The 23,463-nt window shown below is 37.7% G+C and overlaps 1 protein-coding gene across 1 annotated transcript in view; it reads right to left on the reverse strand.

Annotated features, from left to right (window-relative positions):
- SEC63 (SEC63 protein translocation regulator) overlaps positions 1-23,463 on the reverse strand; it is a 58,024-nt gene that overhangs the window by 24,874 nt on the left and 9,687 nt on the right. The window contains exons 2-9 of the mRNA XM_086745226.1: positions 18,681-18,780; positions 17,694-17,808; positions 13,849-13,961; positions 10,588-10,649; positions 6,848-6,906; positions 6,077-6,127; positions 4,322-4,430; positions 1,735-1,829 (exon numbers count right to left, since the gene is read on the reverse strand). Coding sequence (XP_086601352.1) covers positions 1,735-1,829; positions 4,322-4,430; positions 6,077-6,127; positions 6,848-6,906; positions 10,588-10,649; positions 13,849-13,961; positions 17,694-17,808; positions 18,681-18,780 — 704 coding nt within the window. The remainder of the gene's footprint in view (positions 1-1,734; positions 1,830-4,321; positions 4,431-6,076; positions 6,128-6,847; positions 6,907-10,587; positions 10,650-13,848; positions 13,962-17,693; positions 17,809-18,680; positions 18,781-23,463) is intronic.

The raw sequence follows: 23,463 nt of genomic DNA on the forward strand, positions 1-23,463 counted from the left end.
AACAATGATCATGGCCTCAAAAGCAGAATACACTAACAAAATCATTAACAAAACCCTTCTGTATTGATGCTTCAGAGACTTGTACTGCCACATACTCAGAAAAAAAGAACACAGATGACATTGATTACTGTAGCTTTAGAAATAGCACAAAATCCAATAGCATGAAATGCAAGGTCATGCACTTGCATACTAACAAGAACTGCAGCTCGAAGATGGGAGCTTGTTAGCTGAAAAATGGAGGTATATAAGACAAGAGAAATCCCAAAAACGTAGCAATCCCACACTAGTTGTATTAAACAACCCCATGAAACAGTAGTAAAAAACAGTATGCTAAAAGTGATTCCCTGAAGAAATACAGGAATAGCAGTGCCACCAACTAAGGCAATATTGTGGATAATTCTGAGCAGATAAAATAAAAAAAATAATGTAAAATTTAGAAATATATCAACTGGGAACAGTACTCCATTCAGCACGTAGCAGAATGAGGGAAATTAAGACCATTTTGGGAAACACAGGATTAAAAGACAGTAGCTTTTCCAGTTTAGCAAAATAAAGACAGAAAGAGAATAAATGGGCTATTGCTCCTGTCTGTAAATGCATTAAAGATACACACAGCAAGAATCATTTAGACTCAAGAATAATGATCACAAAAAACACGGATATAAATTGGTCACAAATGAGACTCCTAACCACGAGAACAGCACGTTCTGGAACAGCTTCTCAGTAGGATATGGTTACAGGAGGCTTCACTGCCTTTTAAATAAAGAATGATTAAATTTAAAGGGCTTGCACAACGCCAATGCTTGCAACAGCACAAGAGAAGAACTGATGATCAAGGCGACCTTTCCCGGCCACGTGCTCTCACTGCTGAAAAATCTCTCCTAACCGCAATTCCGGCTCCTTCTCTTAAAGTTCACAAGACAATAAAGAATTTGTAAAAGAGACAAAGACAATTAAGTAAAGAGGTATCTCAGTCTACTTTCTTTATGTTTAGTACATGAAAGTATGTTTACGACTTGAAAATTCAATTCTGTGCATGCACAGGTTACATCTGTGAGACTACCCACCCCTCCTCATTTTGCAAACTCAAAATATTGTCACTGGAGCATTTTGTATACTGTTCTTTAAACTTCTTAAAACAAAAATGTTAATTTCTGACAAATAAAACTTCCTAAAACTCTGCTAGCAATATTTACTTGCCACAGTATGCATTATGGTATCTCTGTTGGGAAGACTGAGTGGAAATGAAAATAAAAGGCAACCAGAAGGCAACTGACATTTATGGAGGAATCTTTATAATATTTTTAAAAGATTATTAACTCAGACATGAGATAATAATTTTATTTCAGTATTAACATATTTAACCAGATCTGTGTTAATGATTTAAAAGAACTTTATCAAACACCAATCACGTCCTTATATCAATACTGAAAATTTGTAAGGACTGACACTCTTATTCCCTATTTAGTTCACCCCTCCCCAAAAATGCAACCTAGTAGTCTATAAACTAAACTAATTCCATTTAAGCCAAGCATTATCACGAATTAATGTTAACTTTCCTTTTTAAAAAAAATTAAATCAAGTCTAGCTTCTAATTCCTAGAGATACAGTTGCATGTCAACAAAACTAATGTCTTGAGAGCTTGAATTCTGACAGCTGGTCACCTAGAAGCACCATCTCCCTCTTCCCTTGAAAGTGTCAATTATTTATAAAACATCTCTTGATTTAACTAACCTGTGGTATCTGAATGTTGTCTGCCGGTCTGCTTGTAGCATCTTTGTTGTACTGAGGATCAAATTCAGATGCCCCTGCTAAAACCATGATAAGCCCTGCAAAAATAATTGGAGGCAGGCAGAGAAAGTGTCAGCAACATCCCGTGCCACTGAGTGATTTCTTCAGAACCCTCAACCATAAAACTTATTCTCAGTCTTCCCCCAACAACTATGAATATCCATGTCCTCTGTTTAGTGGATCAGATACTACTGCCACAGGGCAGAGGAGACAAGAACCAATGCCTGGCACAAGACAGAAGAGATCCCTCAAGGCTCCATTTTCCCTGGCATTAAGTCCAGCATTTGAGTCTAAATCTCTTCACAAAAACAAAGTTAGGCTTATTTAGGACTGGTAGACGTCACTGCACAGCACTTTGACTGCTTCTGCATGCTCACAGAACCATTCTCAGCAATTCCTGGCCTGTGGCAACACCACAATGTGTGTACTGGAGTGGAAGGCAGGAAGGATAAAATTTCAACTCAATTTTCTGTTCAGCCAGCATTGAAAATTCACAAAAATATTCTTTTAATTATTAGGAAAGCAGTTCAACAAATACCCCTGCAAACAAATCCCATGAATATGATGGGCTGCTCTTTCCTAATGCAATTAGGAAAATCCATACTACCTCGAAATATTCTGTTGTGTAATTAAGATTAAAGACTATATCATGGAGTATTTTAGCCCTATTATGAGATTTCTGCTCATGAACATATCAGACTCCTCAGCCATAGACAGTAAGAGAAAGCTCATCTCATCATTTGCTCCAGTTAATTTTAACTTTTCCAGCAATAGTTACTCAAGTTTAATTCTAAAATTTTGAGCAAGACAAAGTTATTTTTGCCTACTTGCAGTGCAGTGAATTCCACCTACTAACTATTAGTCAAGCTCCCTGAGCATCAATTTTTATTTCCGTTCTTAATTATCTATTTATTTCCTGAGCGGAGCATATGGAAGATTTTCAGACAACTATAAATTATTTTCTGTTATTTAAGATCACAACTGTGGATCCTCAAGAAAGGAAGTTTTAAAAACTCATTTGTATTGAAACCTAAAAAAAATATCTAACACAAGGCAAGCCACACAGATCTGTCTCACCATTTCCCTAGCCCAGTTTGATTACGTCTGCCCAGGCTTAAGGCTTGAGTTTTGGCACTGGTACCTTACACCACTGTGGAATTCACAACCAAGCAAAAGCTCTACCTGATCACTGTGTGGTTTGTCTAAGGCACCTCGTTTTTCATTCAGACAGCACAACAGACCTCTGTGGAAAAACCTGACCTGCCTCTGACCCCAGGACTCCCTGAAAGCGTTAAGTCCTTAAATAAGGCCACTTAAACTTTGGGTTAACTTTTTAACCAGTCTGTAGGAGAGCCAAGGTAAGCCTCAAAGCTATGGTTCTGAGCAGGGTTCAACATGAAATAATTTACTGTTGACAAGTTGGGAGAAAGAAGATAACACTTTTGCAGCGACCTCCCTGAACTTCAAAGAAGTCTCACCTACTCCCATTTCTCCTTTCTCACCTAGCTGTTTGGAGTCGGGGAAAAAGCATCAGTGTGACAAGGTGGAAAGATTAAACTGGTCTGAATTAAACCCACACACTTAAACCCACATGTGCTATGACTGAAAGTGAACATATTTCTATACTCTTTATCTCCTAGACCTCTTGGATTATCTGTGAGGCATTCCTGTTCAGTAGCAAGGGGATGTATCAAGTGTGGATGCTTCCACCAATTTTCCAGCAAATCTAAAGCTGAATAACAGCGCAATTTAAAGGAGCAAGAGAATATATATTGATGAATCCCTTTCAGAGGTTTTGGTTTTTGTTTTGTTTTGTTTTTTTTAAACTGTGCTTTCAAATTGCTCTGAGCATGTGATCCAGTAAAAATCTAATCTAGAACTAATTAGTACCAGGCTAATTTTTCAAGCTCATGCCAGCCTCCAAACTGAAAGATCCAATTCTGCACCAATGTAACACATCTACAGATTTCCCCAGAAAAAAGGGAGTTTTATTCCTTTAAAAGTAAGCAGACAAGAAAAATAAGCATATCAAAAACTGTAAGTGAGTAACAAAGTAACGTGAAATTGATAGGAAGCAAAATTTCTAAACAGAAATTTAGCTATAACATAACAAATAACAATGGAGAACCAAAAATGCTACTTCATTCTTTGGCAATATAAAAATTTTATGACAGCCCTTAGAAAATTCCCAAAGCCTATTTTGTTACACTAACAGAAGAAATACACAGATAGAGGCTGCACTCCTAGTGGCCACATAGTAACTCAGGACTACAGGCAGGTTTTTCCCAACGTAGACAGACATAAATATAGATAGATAGATATATATATATACAATTCCCTCTCCCAAATACTTAAGTCTTCTTACAGAGTACTCTTCATCTGCAATAAAATGAAGTTTTTAAAAACACTTTAAAAGAATCAGAAACATTATTTTAACCTAACAAGGGCTTATAAAGCAGAAGCATTTAAACATCAGTTAATCGACATTTCCAGATGAACACATCAACATTTCAAGAAGCCTTTTACTTACGTTTCATGTCCATGTTCCGTGTTTTATAGACAAAATATGTATATATTTGAGTTGTCCGAATGAGAATCTGATCTCCACTGTATCGTATTGATCGGTACCACCAAGAACCCTGAGACATTTAACAAGAACAAAATTACATCAGCTGCAATGAAGCATTGAAACAGTTGTGCTGGATCACCTCATGTCTGTTCACAACCAGGTAACTCAGCCCAATTGATTCTATCTATGTTAAGGTCAACTGAATTTCAGAAAGGAGAAGGAAACAAAAAAAATTTTTGCCAATACAAATTTTAAAGGCACACCAATATATTAATCGGAGAGGATATAATGCTAAAAATTTTTAGATTATATCTAGCCTACAGAATTCCCCTCAACACACATGCACACACATACAAACTGCTTTTGGTTTATTTAGATTATAACCCCATAGCTATCAAGTTTTTATCTAAATAGAGGTACTGGAAGAAAAATATAACTATAGCCAGTCCAAATCTACATCAAAGAGGCTGCTTTTGCAGATACAGCTCGTCTCTCTCTGCTCACATACAGAACATTTAGGTCAGTGCAGGTCTAGGAAGAACTACATATCAGTATTTTCCTTTTTTGTTGATCGGGATTCAAAGGGTGGAACTAGCCTTACTTTATTTTAGATGCCTATCTCAGATGCAGATGACTACATTGTAGTTAACTTCAGCTTCTTTATTGATTCACAAAAGAGAAACAGACCCATAAAAGGCATGAATCATCTTGTAAGTATACCTTAGAATGAAATGACAAAATAACTTGCCCCATAAAAATGACTATTCCTCTTCACTGACTATAAAAGAAATTTACAGCGACAAGCCTGAACACAGAAGTCTACATCCGGCATAAGGGCAAGAAAAGGCAGATTATTTTTTTCTCTGCTCAGGACATTTCTTCATAACAACAGAAAGGATGTTTACTTTCACTTGAGCTATGATAAACCTGGTATAAATCACTAAAATTACATGTATATAAAAAAGCATCAACAGACAGCAACTGAAACCTAAAAGGAAAGATGGAAAAAAAAAAAATGTAGACATTGTACCCTAGATTTCACACGTATTCAACAACTTGTTGAAATCCCCATATCTAATTTTCTATACTAAATCTTCAAGTATGCAGAAAGACTCTCAAAAGAGAAGGGATGCCTGGCTGAGCCTCTGCACAGAGAGATGCAAGCAGTTGCCAAGACCCCAGGACACCTTCTCAAATGAAACACCTTCTTCCCAAGACCATGAAGGTTCTGGGTGTCAATTTTCTGAGTCTTTCTTCATGTCATACCTCAAATCACGGGACAACGGACATAGTTCAAAAGCAATACTATAGGGCAAGCCTGAGCCCTGAAATACCATTCACCTAGCAATTGATTCCTCACACAAAAAAAATCTCAAGGGCAGACATCTCGTGATGTACAGAAGAGCAATAAAAATTGAAATTAGGAAAACAAAGGCAGCCAGGAGAAACCAAAGCAACAACCTGTTACACATGCCGTAATCATTCTAGTACCACCAGCGATAGACATCTCAGTCTTAGCTCTACAGTAACACCACTGAATATACTCTTGAGTTCATCACATCATATTCATTTTCACATGGTGAATGATGGAAGGTACAAGACAAATCACGTAACTCAGTCTCTAACTCTTGTCATAGCTAGTATTTTCCATACAGCACTCTCTGTTTAGGCCAGCTTTGTTTACAGAGGGTAGAATACTAATTAGAAAATACTTACCACAACAACTGGAAGAATAACCATAAATGCTAATCCATACACAAGCAAAACCTGAAGAGAAATTATGAAACATACTGCATGAGATACTTCAGTTACTTAATACCACTCTTGTTTAATCTTTATTCTAAAACACAGTCAAGTAGTATTACAATAAGCCTACTACAAATTAAGGTAAGCTTATTGCATAATAACTGTCATTATTTCTGAAGAACAATTAAAAAGTAATCTAATCAGTTAGGTAAGGTTTAAGTAAGGAGTATCAGTTTAGTGTAAGTAATCTTTTAAATCATCCACAAATTGTCTCAGGTGAGTTTCTTTAATAATTTAGAGTTGGCAGCTAAACTATGATTCAGTGGACAGAGATGATTACCACATTAAAAGAAATCAAACGGGTAGGCCAAATACCTTGCAGCAACAAACCAACGGAAAGAACATGCAGACACCGTATGATTACAGCATCACTAACAAACCAAATGGAAATCCAGGAAAGAGTTCTACATATGCTTCCTTGCAACAGCACGCAGACACACGTTGTAGCATGGGTGAGTACAGTACCATGTCATTATCATTGCAATGAGATCCTTCCAAGCATACTAACACTTTAATCTCAAAGGTTAGATTTAAGCTACTCTAACACTTTTGACTCCTGAAATTTATTTCAAACACGTGCATTTGGACCAAACTATTATTAACTATGTGTTTTGACTAAAATGCACAGTATTAAGCACAAACATTTTAAGGTAAACACTCGACCTAAGTAAGCTGACTCACCAAAATTGAATTTTTCTGATCCACAATCCAAGCTGGCAAAGCTATACCGAAGCTTGTAGCTGTAGGATCAAAGAAAATAAATTTACTATAAAACATTAAAAAACTGTTTAAAAATCACATTAAGTCTAACAAACAAACCCCAACAAAACCACCAACCTGCCAAAAAACTCTCATGTTTATCATTTCAATAAGCCAAATTCTAACAAATTCAGTAAAATTCTAAAAAAATGAGAAATACACTCAAGTATGCAATAAAATAACAAGACTTAAATGCAACATCAGAAATACCAAAGATTTTAGCTTAACATATTGCAGCGAAATAGATATGCAAGATTTATTAATATATTAAAAAAAGAGAGAAAGATTTCACAGATGGGAAGATTTATGAGCTTTGCCTTGTAGAGTTTTCAGCAGTTTAAATACATACAGTTCAGTAAATACACGACATGCAAGAAAGCTGTCTGAGCAAATGAGTTCTATGGAAAGCGTTTTATTAGTTTGTAACTTCGGAAGAGTGTTCTAAGCTGCAAATTGTAAAAACAAAACCCTCTGCCAGTTCAAATTTCAGTGCGACTGGTAGAAAGAGAAGGGAACACTTTCCAAATCAAAAGGAGTTAGGCCGCAGAAAAGAGAAGACATGATTCTCTAACAACAACATCTACAGTACACAGATCTGAATACAGAATAGCACAAAACAGCTTGTCTTCAGACACTTTAGCAGTAATATATTGAACTTCACAAACGCTACCTATCTCAACACTAGGAAACCAAGAAAATAAAGAAAAAAAAAACCTACCCACCTTTACCAATTTCTAGGGCCTGCTCACAAAAAAAAAAAACCCAAAACAAAACAACCAACCAAAAAAAACCCCCAACACCACAGCAAAACCGATGCTTTCCTCAGTACTAGCAGGTATCGATGAAGAGTATTGCCTTATAATAAAGACAGACTAGGATCCCCTACGTACTTAGATACTATTCTGATACTGTCACCAACAGGCTGTGACAGTCATCACTTCAGAAGACAATCAGTTGTTACACACAAACCTAATGTGACTTCTGTGTAGTTAAGTTGGAAACCACGATTTGTTAGGACTCAAGTTAAACATCTGACCAACACAGCCATGCCTCAAGCTTAGGATTTCAAGAGAATAACATGCAGTAGATGTACCACATTAAGTTATAGGAAATGCCCTGCTCTGGAGAAGAGTCTGGAGACACTTCCCTATCTGTTAATGGTTATGGATTTTTTAGAACAATCTGTTAAAAACGTAATGTGTCTTTTACTGGTGGTATCAATTTCAGTTTCCCACAATATTTTTGACCTTTAGGACTGTAGCTTCAAAGTGTTCCAGGAACAGAAGTATTCAGTATAAAGCTCTTTCTCTTCTGATCCGAGAGTCTCCTTCCCCAATCCATGCTTGCTGAGCTGAAGCACTAGCAAATATCAAGGGGAAACAGTCTACTAAAACTGCCTTACATTACTAAAAGCATATCTTCTTACTCTCCAGGTCTCCTCACCTGCTTTTAAACACTCTTCAAAAGATTTTGCACATTCAGTATTTTATTTTTAGTAAAGGAGCAAGTCATGTTGAAGACAAGATCTGTTTGCCTGCTTCTAACCTCCATGCTGCTTCAGTTGGACAGAGAGGAACACTGCTTGTTGCTCCTTTGTGCTGAGCACAGACGGCGAGATGTACCTCATCTAACTTGGTTAGATGTCTAGCACCAAATGTGTTTCGTCTCATCCCAGAATACACCTCTGAAAGGGACTGTCTCCATTCTTTGACTACACAGAAGTAAAAAAACTAGAACGCATAGCCTGGATACAGATTTTTACTCTACAGGTGCATAAACGAAGAGAAGACAAATTTCACTAAATTAGAAAGCTCCTCGCACTTCAATGTGGGACAAGGTTACAGAACAGGAAGAGAGTGAAAATTTCAGGCTTCTTCCCACCCTTCAGATGAAGCAACAATGAGAGACCTAGAAGCAAAGCAGAGAACTCCAACTCCACTGTACTATGAGTTAGGGTTTCAGAAGAGCTGGAAGCTTCACACTCAAATTACGAACTGCTGCCCCACCAAAAAATCATTTAACTTTGCCCTTTGCGAATCTAGAGTCCCTGAAGTTTGTGAAGGCGAACTCTGAGCCAACTGCAAAAGGATCTTCAAGCTTTTAAATCCTCAGCTTTTGGCCGTGTTTTCTTTTGAAGTCAGCTTCGGGTCCGTTCAAGGATGCTGACATACTGACTAACTTGAAATCCTATAATTTAGCAATACTAAGTTAGTAGCTCATGGATGCAAAAAACAATTCAGCATCAGGAAAGGTCCTAGGAAAGCTATTTGTGCATATACCAGGCTAAGATTTAGAATGCCATTTTGCCAATACTGTGACAGCATTTCTGAAGCAAGATCTTATTTGTATTTTGCAGCAAGAGGGACAGTGTCCTCCTACTTACCTGGCTAGGAAACCAAAGAGAAGCTAGGGGCTGAAAGAAATGCGCTATGCTATAAAACACAGTGGTTAAAGAAACTGAACCACCACCTACTAAGGTGGCATTTCACCATCAGAAATGCCTTTGTCAGACTACGATTTAGTTGGCACAGTTATTTTTTTGAAGGGAGAGGGAAGATAATTTATTTGAAACACTGTTTCAGGGGCTGGGGGTTCCCCCCCGCCTTTTAAAATCAATTACCCATGTTGGATGGTTATAATTCAGAAGAATTTCCAGCAGCGAGTTCTCTTACATCATCCTGTAACTTAATTATGAAGTTACAAATTCCATTTACTACTTACAAGCTGGTCTTAACTCATTCCATGTAGATATGCAGTGTAACTTACTCCCGCAAAGTGCAGGGCATCAACAAGCAGATATCTATGGAGGCCTGTCCTAACAGATGGCGGCTTTCCTTTTGGCTTGTAATGAGCACAGCTAGAAATATACAATATTCTTCCTCACAACTAGTCCACTTAAACAATGGTCATAAAGATGTTATACAAGTGGCTCATGCAACTGCAAACAGGAGAGGGGGGGAAAAGAAAAATCTATTAACTTTCAGTCTTAAATTGTTTTCGTTTTTATCATCTACTGTAAAACTTTAACACACTTTCATCAGGATAATTCCCATGTAGCTACCTGCTCAGGAACAATCTACCAGGACCAGGATAATCACCAGGACTCCTCAAGATGAAGGTGTCATAGAGCTACACTCAAACAGTACTGCTTCCAGCAATCTGAATGCAGATGTGTATACAGTATTTATTTAAATATATACGTATTCTCACATACATCCCTTTGAAAAGTGTGTTTATTGCATTACAGCTAGTTGTTAATTTTTAAACATACATTTGTAGTATCTGATTATAAATATCAAGAAATGTTTAAAATTGGCAAGTTCCTGATGAGTAATATTCTATTTTTTGTTTATACCTCCTTTAATATTGGCCAGTCTCTCCCAATACTTACTGAAGCGGACTAATAAAAAAAAAAAAAAATACTCTTCTTTTTCCCCAGTGAGAAGTTTGAGAAATGTGAAAGTAAACTCTTTCCTGTCTTGCCCTCCCACTGCCACCTCAGAGTCAGTTTCACAAGTAAAGAATTGATCCAATGCGTTTCTCCTAATCAAAGGAAAAAACATATTTTATATACATTAAGACCTGACTGCTTCTCAAATTATCAGCTATTACACAGCTCAATACACAGAAATTACAAGACTTCCATCATTCACTATTGTTACCTTGTGGTCCATCTGGATTACCAAATTCTTCCCAATTTTTTCGTGATTCTTCATCAGTTAAGCTAGTTTCAAGAAAAGACATTAAATTAAAACAGAAGTAAAAAATTTCTCTAAATCCCTAACAAACAGAAACAGAATGCCACAGAAATGTGGCACTTATGCTGTCCTTCAGAGATGGTTTGACAAGCTAAACAGCTTCTGCTGTTGTTTGTATGAAATCTCATATAAAACAATACTGCTGTACTCCATGATACACCGGCAAATTCTTTTAGCACTCTGACAGCAAGAGAAATCAGACACCAAAGGTGCACCCTCATACTGGAGATGGAAGAATCACATCTCCCTTTCATGACAGTGACTGCATACCCATAACATACTGCATATCAGCATAAAGCATTTTTCAATGCCTGGTTACCGTACAGCAAATTTTGAAAGACAACAAAGGCTGAAAACATTATTTTTTTGGAAGTAAGGTAAATATGCAAGATGAGTTCATACAGCAGAAGTTGTCCATACAGGCTGTTACTCTCTTACCCTAGATTTTTAGCCTTTGATAGCACATTTGTTTGGCTGTTGTTCTCTCCTGGAACTCCCTAGTTTCATATTTAAGAAGAGAGAAATAAATTTATGATTCTATGAAATTAAGACATCACCTCTTAAATCTTACAGTTTCTATGCCTGTTCTGTAATGAGTTTCTCAGCAATAATATACCATCTCAAACAGAATCCCTGTTACTACAGAGAAGAACATTGCTTTAGGAAATAGAACATCACACATTCACTATATGGAAGATTTTGTCTCACAGAAGAAAATCAGTGAGTCAGACATCTCCTGATCATTTTTAAGTCTCACACTTGTTAGACTCATTGAATGGGTAGCTTTTATATTCAAGACAGCATGGCTAAGGAACTTCATAGTGATTTACTTCAAGATATGCCTCTGCTACAGCCCTTGCACTAGTGTTTGAAGTATCAAACTATTACCAAGCATTTGAGTGCTAGTTTGCAAAGAAGTGAGATGTTTCAGGAGTTCAGAAAGCAATACCAGAATATCCTCCTGAAGAGACTTTCACAGTGATGCAGAGGCGTTTAAGCAGAAAGTATGATTTCAAAATTGGTCAAGTGAGCATGGTGCTGGTTCTCCTTCTCACCTCACCCCAAAAAAGACTCTCAAGCAGTTAAGTCAACCAAGACAACTGACTTTTAAAACAATTGACTTAAAAGCAGAAATCACCAACTTGATAGGTTCTCCAATGATGTGACCCTACAATGGAAAAAGGCTCAGAGGGGATTAGCAAGGGTGATGTGCCATGAAGCTCAGACTGACCACAGTGACTCACCACACCTGCTGCAAAGAAGCTGACTATCACAGAGGGAACCAGAGAGTGGCCTTTGTTTTGGATAAACACCTATCAACAGTTGATGGGATCAACTGGTGGTGTAAACATTTCTCGTTTGAGTTCATCAAAAAGTATCAATATCTCCCCAGGTCTGCCAGACCAGGACGGGGGGAGTGCACACTTGGCTCAGTCCAGCATACAGTATAAAAACTAGACAACTAGCAAAAGAATTTTGAAGATAATTGGCTCGAGCTGGCCTCAACCTAATATTAGAATCATAGAATCGTAGAATGGTTAGGGTTGGAAGGGACCTTCAAAGGTCATCTAGTCCAACCCCCCTGCAAGGAGCAGGGACATCCCTGACCAGATCAGGTTGCTCAGAGCCTCATCCAGCCTGGCCTTGAACGTTTCCAGGGATGGGGCCTCCACCACCTCTCTGGGCAACCTGTTCCAGTGTTCTATAACTCGCATCGTAAAAAATTTTTTCCTAATTTCCAATCTAAATCTACCCCCCTCTATTTTAAAACCATTACCTCTTGTCCTATCGCAACAGGCCCTACTAAACAGCCTTTCCCCGTCTTTCTTATAAGCCCCCTTGAGGTACTGGAAGACCGCTATCGGGTCTCCCCGGAGCCTCCTCTTCTCCAGGCTGAGCAGCCCCAACTCTCTCAGCCTGTCCTCATAAGAGAGGTGCTCCAGCCCTTTTATAATCTTCGTGGCCCTCCTCTGGACCTTCTCCAACTGGTCCATGTCCTTCTTGTGTTGGGGGCTCCAGAACTGGACACAGTACTCCAGGTGGGGTCTCACCACGGCAGAGTAGAGGGGGAGAATCACCTCCCTCGACCTGCTGGCCACGCTCCTCTTGATGCAGCCCAGGATGCGGTTGGCCTTCTGGGCCGCAAGGGCGCATTGCCTGCTCATGTTAAGCTTCTCATCCACCAGCACTCCCAAGTCCTTCTCCTCAGGGCTGCTCTCAATCCATTCCCTGCCCAGCCTGTATTTGTGCCTGGGATTGCCATGACCCAGGTGCAGGACCTTGCACTTGGCCTGGTTGAACTTCATGAGGTTGGCACGGGCCCACCTCTCCAGCCTGTCAAGGTCCCTCTGGATGGCATCCCTCCCTTCCAGCGTGTCGACGGCATCACACAACTTGGTGTCGTCGGCGAACTTGCTGAGGGTGCACTCTATCCCACTGTCCATGTCACCGACAAAGATGTTGAACAGGGCCAGGCCCAGCACAGACCCCTGAGGGACGCCACATTAGACATTAGACTAGACATTATCTCTCAGATTAAAAAAAAAAAAAAAACCTAAAAGCAGAGCTAAGGCCAAAAAACACACTGGAGGAAAAGAGGATTCAGCTTTTAAGAACTACACAGGTAATATGAAACAGTCAGAGAGTGAAAAAACAGGACTGCAAGGCAAGCGCAAATGAAACAGGGAGCTGTGAGAAAACTGAGTCAGAACCAGAAAAAAATATGTTTGTCATTAGATGGGAACAGAGTTAAAATACTGTCTCATACTCTTTGGCTTTATTACCAAGTAAAATGAACAGCGTATCTATTCTCTAAACAATGCTTCAGAATTGCTGCAACAGGGTTGGTTGGCTGAAAACTGCAACACCCATTTTGTTCTTTGTCACCCTGGAGATTTAATATGTATCGCACTGGAAACACTTTCGACATGGAAGTTTACTACAAAGACCTAACACCTTACAATATTCTGACAGTTGCTAAACAACTAAGTTATCCTTCCTAACTTGTAAAGAACAAGTATGCACTGAACTGAGACATGTTTTTACTTTCATTACATATCCAAACACATTTTCCCTGGCCACTTAGGTTATCCCTGCTATTACCTTAGACATCTCCCTCCCAATAATATCAAGTTCCCATTTTTTGTAGGCAAAAAAGAAACTTACGCTGCATAGGCCTTAGCAATCCTCATGAACATAACCTCATCTCCTCCTTTATCTGGATGGTATTTTAGTGATAGTGCACGGTATTGTTTCTTAATTTCCGATATACTTGCACCCTTAAAAAGGAAAGTTTTGAGTTATTAATGAATACCTCAAATTAAATCCATTCTTCTATATCTATATTCTAAAGTATATTGTGCAATGTTTCTCTGAACCATTCATTGAACTAAAGAATTATGTTCTAATATAATATTATCACAAAACTACATATGAATTTCCTGGAAACATGATTATTATTTTTCTAATAACATTTTTATAACAGTTATATTTTTAAAACAATTAGAAGTCATAGTCTAACAAAAAGACATTCAGATGGCTGAGTATTGGTTTTTTTCTAGATTATTTTGTTTATCCATCCACAGAAAAAAAAAATGTAAGGCCGCTTTATGTGTTTGACAAATCTTATCTTTCCTTAAACTCTTAAACATATTCATAAATACAAGGAATTCTCACTTGCAGTATTCTTCTTTTTAAGCAAAGAATTCATAGATCAACTATGATGGTTCACCTGCAGCTTGTAGGCAGAAATAAATCTGTCAGTCACCAGGAACAGTAGTTTGCCCTGCCGCATAACAGTGCCTTTGACTAGAATCATCCTACCCACAAATTATTTCAAACTTCCTGAACAAAGAGAATACATTACCTGTACCTGAGAAAGAGATCAATTTTTATTCTACTGCAGCACGCTGTTAAATGCCAGCAACACAGCCCTTTGTGCATTAACTTTCAGGTTGGACTGTGAGCTCTACTACTCAAGAAAACTCACAAAACTTTACAGTAAGTGCAGATAAAGTTCTTCTAGTAAACTACCTGCTAAGTTTGACAGAACCATTACCATAGGGCTTTTCAACATTTTGTGGTAGAGTGGCCTAGCACGCTGACTTTAACTGTATAATAAACACAAAAGAAGTTTAAAATGATGGTACTGTTTCAATAAATTCAAACCAAAAATTAAACTACCCTGATGCTTCATTTGCTCTTACTTTATCTCTCTTTATACAATGTGTCTATCATTTTCCAACACTTCTTTTCAAAAACATGCCTGCCTCATTTAATGCTCAGTATGAATTTACTCCATAATAAACCAGACTTCAAATAAAAACAGCCATTTCAAGACTAGATGAAGAACACCAGTTGAGTAGCAGAAGCTGGAAAGTAGAAAAAAAAAAAATCAGGTTGCTGGAGAAGAGATGGGCTTTCATGGCTCACATAAATGCTGCCAAAAAAAAAAAAAAAAAGAAAAAAGAAAAATCCTACTTTTTTTCTCCCTCTGTCACAGAGGTTGCACATGATCCCTGACAAACTGATGACAAGTTTTCTATCTATCATTAATTGCTTACTTCTCATTTTTCAAAAGCTAGGCTACAGAGGTTAGACCTGACTTACAGAAATGCTTCGCAGCCTAGGACAGTTAGTATCAGTCAGCACTCTGCTCGGAACACAGAGCTTCCCTGTAATAACTACTTACAAAAAAAAAAAAAAAAACCAAAAAAAAACGAAGGTGCTGATTGTCTTACATTAAGAAACCAAAATTATAATCAGCTTTGAGCTTCATCTTTCTGTCTTGGATCCCACCTGTAAAATGGCAGTAAGGACACTTTTTCAACAAATCTGAGTGCCTTATGTATCAGTGAATTTAAGTGATGCTCTCCAAAAAGAGTTATCCTGTGTTCAAAACAAGGTGCTGATATTTTATGTAAAATAAGGTGCATGTCCATTATCTGGACTTTGTTCATGTTGTGGTTCTCCTCTGGAGGAAAAAAGTTTCTTATTATAAGCTAATATGCTAACATAAGACTAAAAAGAAAAAATCTTGGACACAGTGTGAATGTAAATGAGCAAAAGAATTACTGTGTACCAAAACTTTCAAGTGCTTGTGTCTGCAACCCCTCCTCTCTTTTTTTTAAGTTTGAGGCGTACTGTTTTTATTTTAACAGCAACATTTCCATTATCTAACAACACTTTAACATCTGTATCACTTCAATATCAGCAGAGCTGCCAATAACTAGAAGTTCCACTTGAATGGTAACAGAAGAAAGCTGCTAACTTCCATTTAGTCTGAACTAGAAGTTTTTCAAGGGGATTTAACAGAAATCCTCTGACAGCACAGAAATACAAAAAACACACACACTCTGGAATCTCAGACTATCTTGAGTCCTACTTCAACTGATCTATCTTCACACCCATCTCTTCACACCCCTTGTAACATCTCCGGTTTTAATTCAACTTGTACTTATGACAATATGCTCCATCCCTCTATCTGTTCTCAGGGCATTCCAGTATTGGTTTCTTTGCCTGGATAAGCTGCATGTGTCTTGAGCATACATACAAGTCTTCATCAATAACATGAAGTTACAATTCACTATACACATACTTTTTCCCCACTCAGAGTTGTTTCTTGTAGAAATGGCCAAAGACAATAAAAGAAAATCCTCTGATGACTTAATCCCTTGCCCGATTTGCTTAACCAAAGTTAACTCAGATACATGAACATTTAAACTGCACAGTGCCAACCGATGCCATTCAATAGTAAAAATTTACCTTGTTCCTGTGTGTCAGTGAGAGAACGCAAGTCAACAAGCAGTTATTCACAGAGGAATAAACTCAGCAGAGGTTGAATTTAAATAACTTGCCTCCGCATATGACAGGCAGGTCTTGTTCTACCTGCCTCACTAGAAACAGGCTGGTGTCTACTCACCTGCTATAATGGCTTTCTGAGCATAGAAAAGTAGTATCAGTGACACCTATCCCTATGCTAACAAGCCACTAACAGCAAGTGATGTATTTGTTAGTGTTCATGTACATATTAAGCTCTCCCACACTAGCACACACATCAAGTTTAATCAAAATGAGTGAATTCAGAGTTCTTCCATATTCTTCTGTTGAGCTGCATCTACAGTGTTATTTCCTTAGACTGCAGAGTAAAATATACATCAGACTTCAGAACTGAAAAGACTACTATTACTCAAAAGAGGAGTTTTGTATCAGGAAATAATTACCGTTAAGTATAGAATTTGCTTGAGGTATTGTGGTTAAGATGAAGAAGAGTTTGACAAAACTAAATAAGAGTTTAAGAGATGTCCAGAACGTCTGTCTCCTCAGCATATAGAACTTTTTATATCCATTTTGAATCAGACCTTCAATATAAAACACAGCATCTGTTTTCTAGATAAACACTATGTCCTCTTTTTTTTCCCAGTTTAACAAACCAATTGGCTGGTATTGTTACTTAGAATTTGTTGTTTGCATTCACAGATGCAACTGAGATCCCAGGTAACCTTTACTACAGCAAACTGGGCATCACCAACACCTTTTAGTGAAACCTTTCATTTACAAGAGAAATATTGCCATATGACAACTGTAAATCAAATGAATCCACGTTCTTGTTTACACAGATTATTCAGCAGCATCCCTAAAAATGGCTGTGGAGAGGATTTTCACAGGCCATACAAGGCAACATGACTTTTTCCTATACCAAGTGAGGAAAACAACACACTAAGATTCAAAACATATTTTAAAAAATCCGTCTCACTATTAAGAAAATCATTAGAATTTTGAAGGAGTTAGACACAGAAGTTATAAATCAGTACAGATATAGGCAATAAATATCTAATGACTGACTTCACAATAAGCAGCAGCAACTTTCAGACACCAAAAAAAAAAGAAACTACTAGATACATTCCAAAAGTTAACTTATTTTGTTTAAAAAAACAAGTCTTAAATTTGAGATCTAGACATAGAATACACAGTTATATTAGTACAGACCAGTGAAATGTGTTATTACTTACAGGATCCAAATGTAAAACCTCATAAGGGTTGTACTCTTGATATTCTCGGTCTGTTTTGGAAACTTTGTAAGCAAGAAACAAAAATAATGCCCAGCCAGCAAGGAGGACTATCTTCCTGTTTGGAAGAAAGAATTGTTTAAATGTACAAATCCACTAGCTCTAGTATAATTCTACAAACAACATAAGAAGCCATTTGATATCAGTCTTCAAGACACAATATTAAAATAGTAAGAAATATTAAAGCCCTTTTAAAGCAAGTACGAGTATTTCAGTTATAACACCATCTTTTACACAGATGAGACAGCTGCTCTAACATCTAATTAATTTCTTTTCTCTCTTTTTTTTTTTTTAAACACAGGCAAGTCACTACCAACACAGACTCTTTTCATTTTTTAACTGTCTGTCCTCAGCAGGTATACAACAGTATTTCCTGTTTTTAAAGGATGACTTTAACCTGATCATAGACAAAGTCAATGTTAAAAAAAAAAAAGCTGCAACAGATACATAAAAGACAGCAAAATATTTTAAGGGTAGCTTTACTAAACAAAGAACTGAAGCACATAAAACCATAAACTTTGAACATACAGATTATTACTACTGTATATTTGAATGCATATGTTTACATATTAAATATTTAAATGAAAAGACATCGCTAGCACTGATAATTTCAGTGAGGGAGGATTATTTTTTTAAACAAATAAATGCATTGTTTACTAATTTATTAGTGCTGAGGTTCACTGGTTTCATTTAGCAGGTATTTTATGAAGGACAAACAGTACCCATCTTGATTTCAAGTCCTACTAGATAATAATGATAAATTATTAACTATTTAAATATAACAGACTGCAAATGTCTCTTCTCTGACACAAAACCCACTATTATATAACTAATTCCAGCTACTTTGATTACAAAGAAAAAAGTATTTTTATAAAAACAACAATGTAGGAATTGCTTAAATGGAAAGTCATGCAAATGAAACATACTTACTTTACTGTAGGAATTATGTTTTGTTGTGGTTTCAACAGTCGCAAACGATACCACAAGCATCTTCCATATACGTTTCTTATATTCTTTAATCGAATTTGCTCTATAAAAATAAAGAGAAAGAGTGTGATTAACCAATTTGACAAAAAACAGAATGATAAACATGCTCACTTCATCCCGGAGCAGGTAGTACAAGGTCAGTTGGAAGACTAACAAAGGCCCAGCGATATTGGAGTAAAGAATGTTTTTTTATCCATTTAAGTGACACTGCACATCCTTAAACACAGGAAGTTGCTCAAATTACTCTCTGCTACCTAAAAGGAATCCACTCTATCTTCAGGATGCCACATAGCTACCATTGTGAACCCAGCAACGCTTATGAACCCAGCTTTCGCCTGGCTAATGTACCCCTGTAAATTGTACTTCTGCCATTTTAACTCCAACAAGTCACTCATTTTGCTATGTCAGCTACCGTGTGCAGGAAAAACAACCAACCAACCACCTAACCCACACGCAAAACAGTGTCTGTATACAACCAAAGGATGCGGCTGGAGCGATAGCTACTTCCTGAATTCAAAAATGATGCATTTTCCTCCTCTTTGCAATATCTGCTTTTTAGAAGTTGCCTTCATTTAGGCTTCTCCTGTTGAAGGGGAAAGGAAGGAAGAGTACGATAACAGCTATTTGTAAACCACGTAGCTCAGTAATACAGGCCCCTGGCAAGACAGTATATGCACTAATGACAAACTAACCAAGAAGATTTCCTCCCATGTCCTTTCAGGACAGGATTAGGCTGGAAGGAAACTGTATTTTTACTGTCAGCATCACCATGATAAGGCATGGAAGCTCTCTCAAGAGAGTTTTAGTTGTATTTCAGAGTTAATTAAGACCAACTTAGTCAAAGTGTTTTATGCTAAGAAAAATACAGTGGAAAGCAAACAGCTTGTACAGAATTTCGTAAGGACTGAAATTATATTTTATAAAGTTACTTCCACCCTGTTTATCTTTTAAGTAACTTGTCTATCCATAGACTATGCTGTCTGACATGCAACACTTCTGAAGTGAGGAGGTCACTGTAATGACCTTACCCACAAAACAGTAAGACCAATTGGCCCTTTTCAGACTAAAGGAGAAAACATTGGTGGGGGGGAGAGGGGGGATCAACCTGTCACATTTAGATAGCGCTGATGAACAAAGTGACTAAATTTGCCAAGTCAAAAGAAGTTTGTGAATTATCTAAATGCAGGAATTATATTAACAACTTTGATCCAAAGCATGTGTCAATCATATCTTAAAGTCTTAAATCTCCACTTTGCACTTTTAACAAAGCGATGTCCTCATCTTAACTAAAATAGCAGTTATGATACATGGAAACATTTTTCTTTGCAAATTTCCAAAAGGTGATTGTGGAAGACAGTGACAACCTCTATTTAGTTATTCTGAACTAACTATTCTGAACACTGGGAGGTGGGATATGGTGCCCAGTGATCTACTTGAATTTCTAAGTAAGCATGCAATTCAGATGAAACATCTAGAACTTCAATTTACAGTCACCTATCTGAGGTGACCATAAATGACAATACTGTGCACCAGACCAACCACAAGTTCAGACTTAACCCAATCAGATGTAGGGACAGGATGGTATTTTAAATGCTGACTGATTTGGCAGAAGTAGAGTGGAAACACAGATGATACCTGGCCACCCACAAATTAGTAAAGCAGACAAATACTAAAGCTTGCAGAGACAAGCTACTAGAACAAGTGTATCAGCTTATTCTGAACTGCTTAATTCTATAAAGTATATCTTCCCCAAAACTCAATATGGCATTAAGTCATTAAGTTTGATGGGATTCCTTGAGAAGATCAGATTAGTAGTCCCATCACCCCCAAAGAGGGAGAGATGGCAATAAGGGAGGATCATTCTCTCCCTTGCATCTCATCCAGCTCTTGCACGGCTTCAAAATAAGCTTCCAAACTTGTCTCACAATTTTCTGCAAGAGGCAAACCACACAAGTATTTTGCAGTTCCTCTGATCTGCAAAGATTGTTCACATACTTAAAACAGGTACTAAACAAGAAACTTTCTAAACAAAAAGGATATGACTAATATTTGGTTAAGCACCTGCCCACTTAGTTTCACTTGTCTAAGGCTTTAGAAAGCACTGTGAAGGAAAAAATCAGAAGCTAATGAAAACAGAGTTAAAATGCAACACTGACTCCATACTGGTAGACTGCAAATTAATTTGGCATTTTCTCTTTGCATTTTTTTTTCTTTTAAGACAAAAATTGGGAGAGATCTCTATTGGTTCAGAACTGGATCAACCACAACTAGAAGTGAGCTAATTGTTGCTTAAAATTTAACTACAATTTTTAATGCAAAACTGAGAAACATTACCAGTACATAGAACCAGCATTTCAAAAAAAGCTGATGGCATTAAAGACTAGACAGATGATTAAGTTACAAGGGCTAAAGAGCTCTGCTACAGAAACAGGGAAGAAAACGTTCTGAGAGTCAGTCACCGCACAACTATGAGCTATAGTGTGACCTTTTATGAAAAGGTCACAGATGATACTTTAAACAAATCAAGCATCACAATCTTCATAAAAGACGTGCTTATGTTAAGTATAAATCAGTTATTTCAAATATTATTGATAAATTCAATTGTGCAGTGCTGAAGCAAGATGAAGCCAACTATTCACTTCAACCACACTGACCCAGATCAGCTACTTGATCCATTCCGTATCACGTCCCACAGACATTTCTGCAGCACAACCGAGACATTAACCGACTATGCTGCTCGCAGAAATACCTACAACTAATGTGAAAACAGATTACCAGTCCTCTTGGAGAAACAGAAGGCGAGTAAGAGAACTTTGTTTACTTAATCCTGTAAAATTAAGTCTAACAGGATATGACTCCTTTCAGTGTTTTTGCTGGGATGTTTTTAACAAGCTTCTGTGCCTTGTCTTTAAAAATCTGTACCACCGTGTGACACAATATCCCAGTTCTCAAACCTGTTGACTGTCCAGCCCTGCGAGCACCAGATTACCCTCTCCATTCTCCCCTCTACATCCTCTCCACACGAACAGTCAATACCCTTCATCTTACCATGAAGACGCCAAAAAGCTTCCAAAAGGCCCTTAGGGGAAGGCACCGTGGAGAAAAGAAACGCACTTGTGCAAGGTAAATTAAAGAGCTGGCATAAGATCAAATAAATACTGACCACAGGGGAAAACGAGGCTAGAAACTAAATGTGTTTTATAAAAACCAGAGAACCAAAGTTTTCGTACAGCCTTCCAGTAACAGCTGCAGGAGTCACATTTTATGAACAGTCTGACATGAGGTGCGGGGGCGGGGGGGGAACAAAACACCAAACAAACCACCAACAAAAAAAAAAAAAAAAAACAACCAAAAAAAAACCCCAAAAGGGCTCACACCAAGCCAAGTGGTATGAGCAAAAATTAAGCCCTTTGGATAAATAAACACCACACACCTAAGCCAGTTAAAGCACCCATGGCAATGACATCCTGGAACAGCTGTGCTGTACGGGGAGACCTCCTCAGATAAATACTGAATTAAGACATGATGCTAAGCAGCCATTGCATTTTACACATGCATATGAACAAGTCTAGATCAAATCTAATTACAGTTGATTAAACCATATCAAAGCAAAAGCATCTCATTAATTTCTTTCTGATCTTTGGAGGGCAATGGTCTTATTTGATTAACAATCCCAAAAGGAAACAGGACACTAAAAAGATGAATGATTGTTTATAATTATCTGTCTGGAACATAGACAGAGAATCAAATCCTTCCGAAGTTGAAGTCCTGACTATTCAGAGCTATCCTGAGGCACTTCCTCTGTCACATGTCATCATTAACACACATTAACTTGTGGAATTCAAAAACAGGCAGCTACTTGGGAGAAAGAAGGAGAGTACAGACAGCATCACTCCCAGCTTAGGCAGAAAGCCACTGGCAAAACATCACCCTGAGTAAGAAAGTTATATTCCTGTTGTGTTCAGGAAAAACAGATTTCCTGTTTATTTACAGACAACGTATTGTGATTGCATCAAAGAAAATACTTATCTTGTTAGGAAGAAATTGGTTGAAGCGGGAGGGGAAAAAAAAAAAAAAAAAAAAAGAAAAAAGGCTATCAAGAGCCAGAATATCAGATAATTACTGTGCTTAACAAAAGCAGCAATGTATTCCTAATGAGCAAGTTGTGGATAAATCAGGTCCTTTTTTGATTTTCTGTCCTCTCCCAAGGAGCTTTCTTTCACACAAGTGGATTTGCCGTGCCACAGAACTGGCACTCTGCCCCTGCAATATCCTGCAGACCCTGGGCACGCAGGAGTAAATACATTACATGGTGCTCAGGGTAAAGCTTTGCAGTGAAATGGGAATTGTACCTTCTTTGGATTTCAGGTCTGGAATACTTACTCTGTCAGGGAAAGAGGTCCAGAGTCTGAAAAGCAGATAAGACTTCTCTGTTTCTTCTCACTTCAGATCATGGCTTCCCATTAAAGCATAAGAGCACTTCAGACACCATCCTTTGATACGGGATTACAGGGAGACAAGGTGGGGGAAAAATGCTTTTCTTCTAGTCAAACTGACTTCTCATTTGACAGATAAAACCCTTAACAATAGTGAATCTCTTCTATGGCTTCAAAAATAGGTATTAAACACCCTTGAAAGGCGTAATGCATCTGTGGGCTTTTGAATTAATCTCACAAACAATAATCCATGTATCAAAGTATTGTTAAAGCACCCCTATCAGAGGAGG

Source organism: Chlamydotis macqueenii, chromosome 3, assembly GCF_036417535.1.
Source record: "Chlamydotis macqueenii isolate bChlMac1 chromosome 3, bChlMac1.mat, whole genome shotgun sequence".
In the NCBI taxonomy this organism is placed as follows: domain Eukaryota; kingdom Metazoa; phylum Chordata; class Aves; order Otidiformes; family Otididae; genus Chlamydotis; species Chlamydotis macqueenii.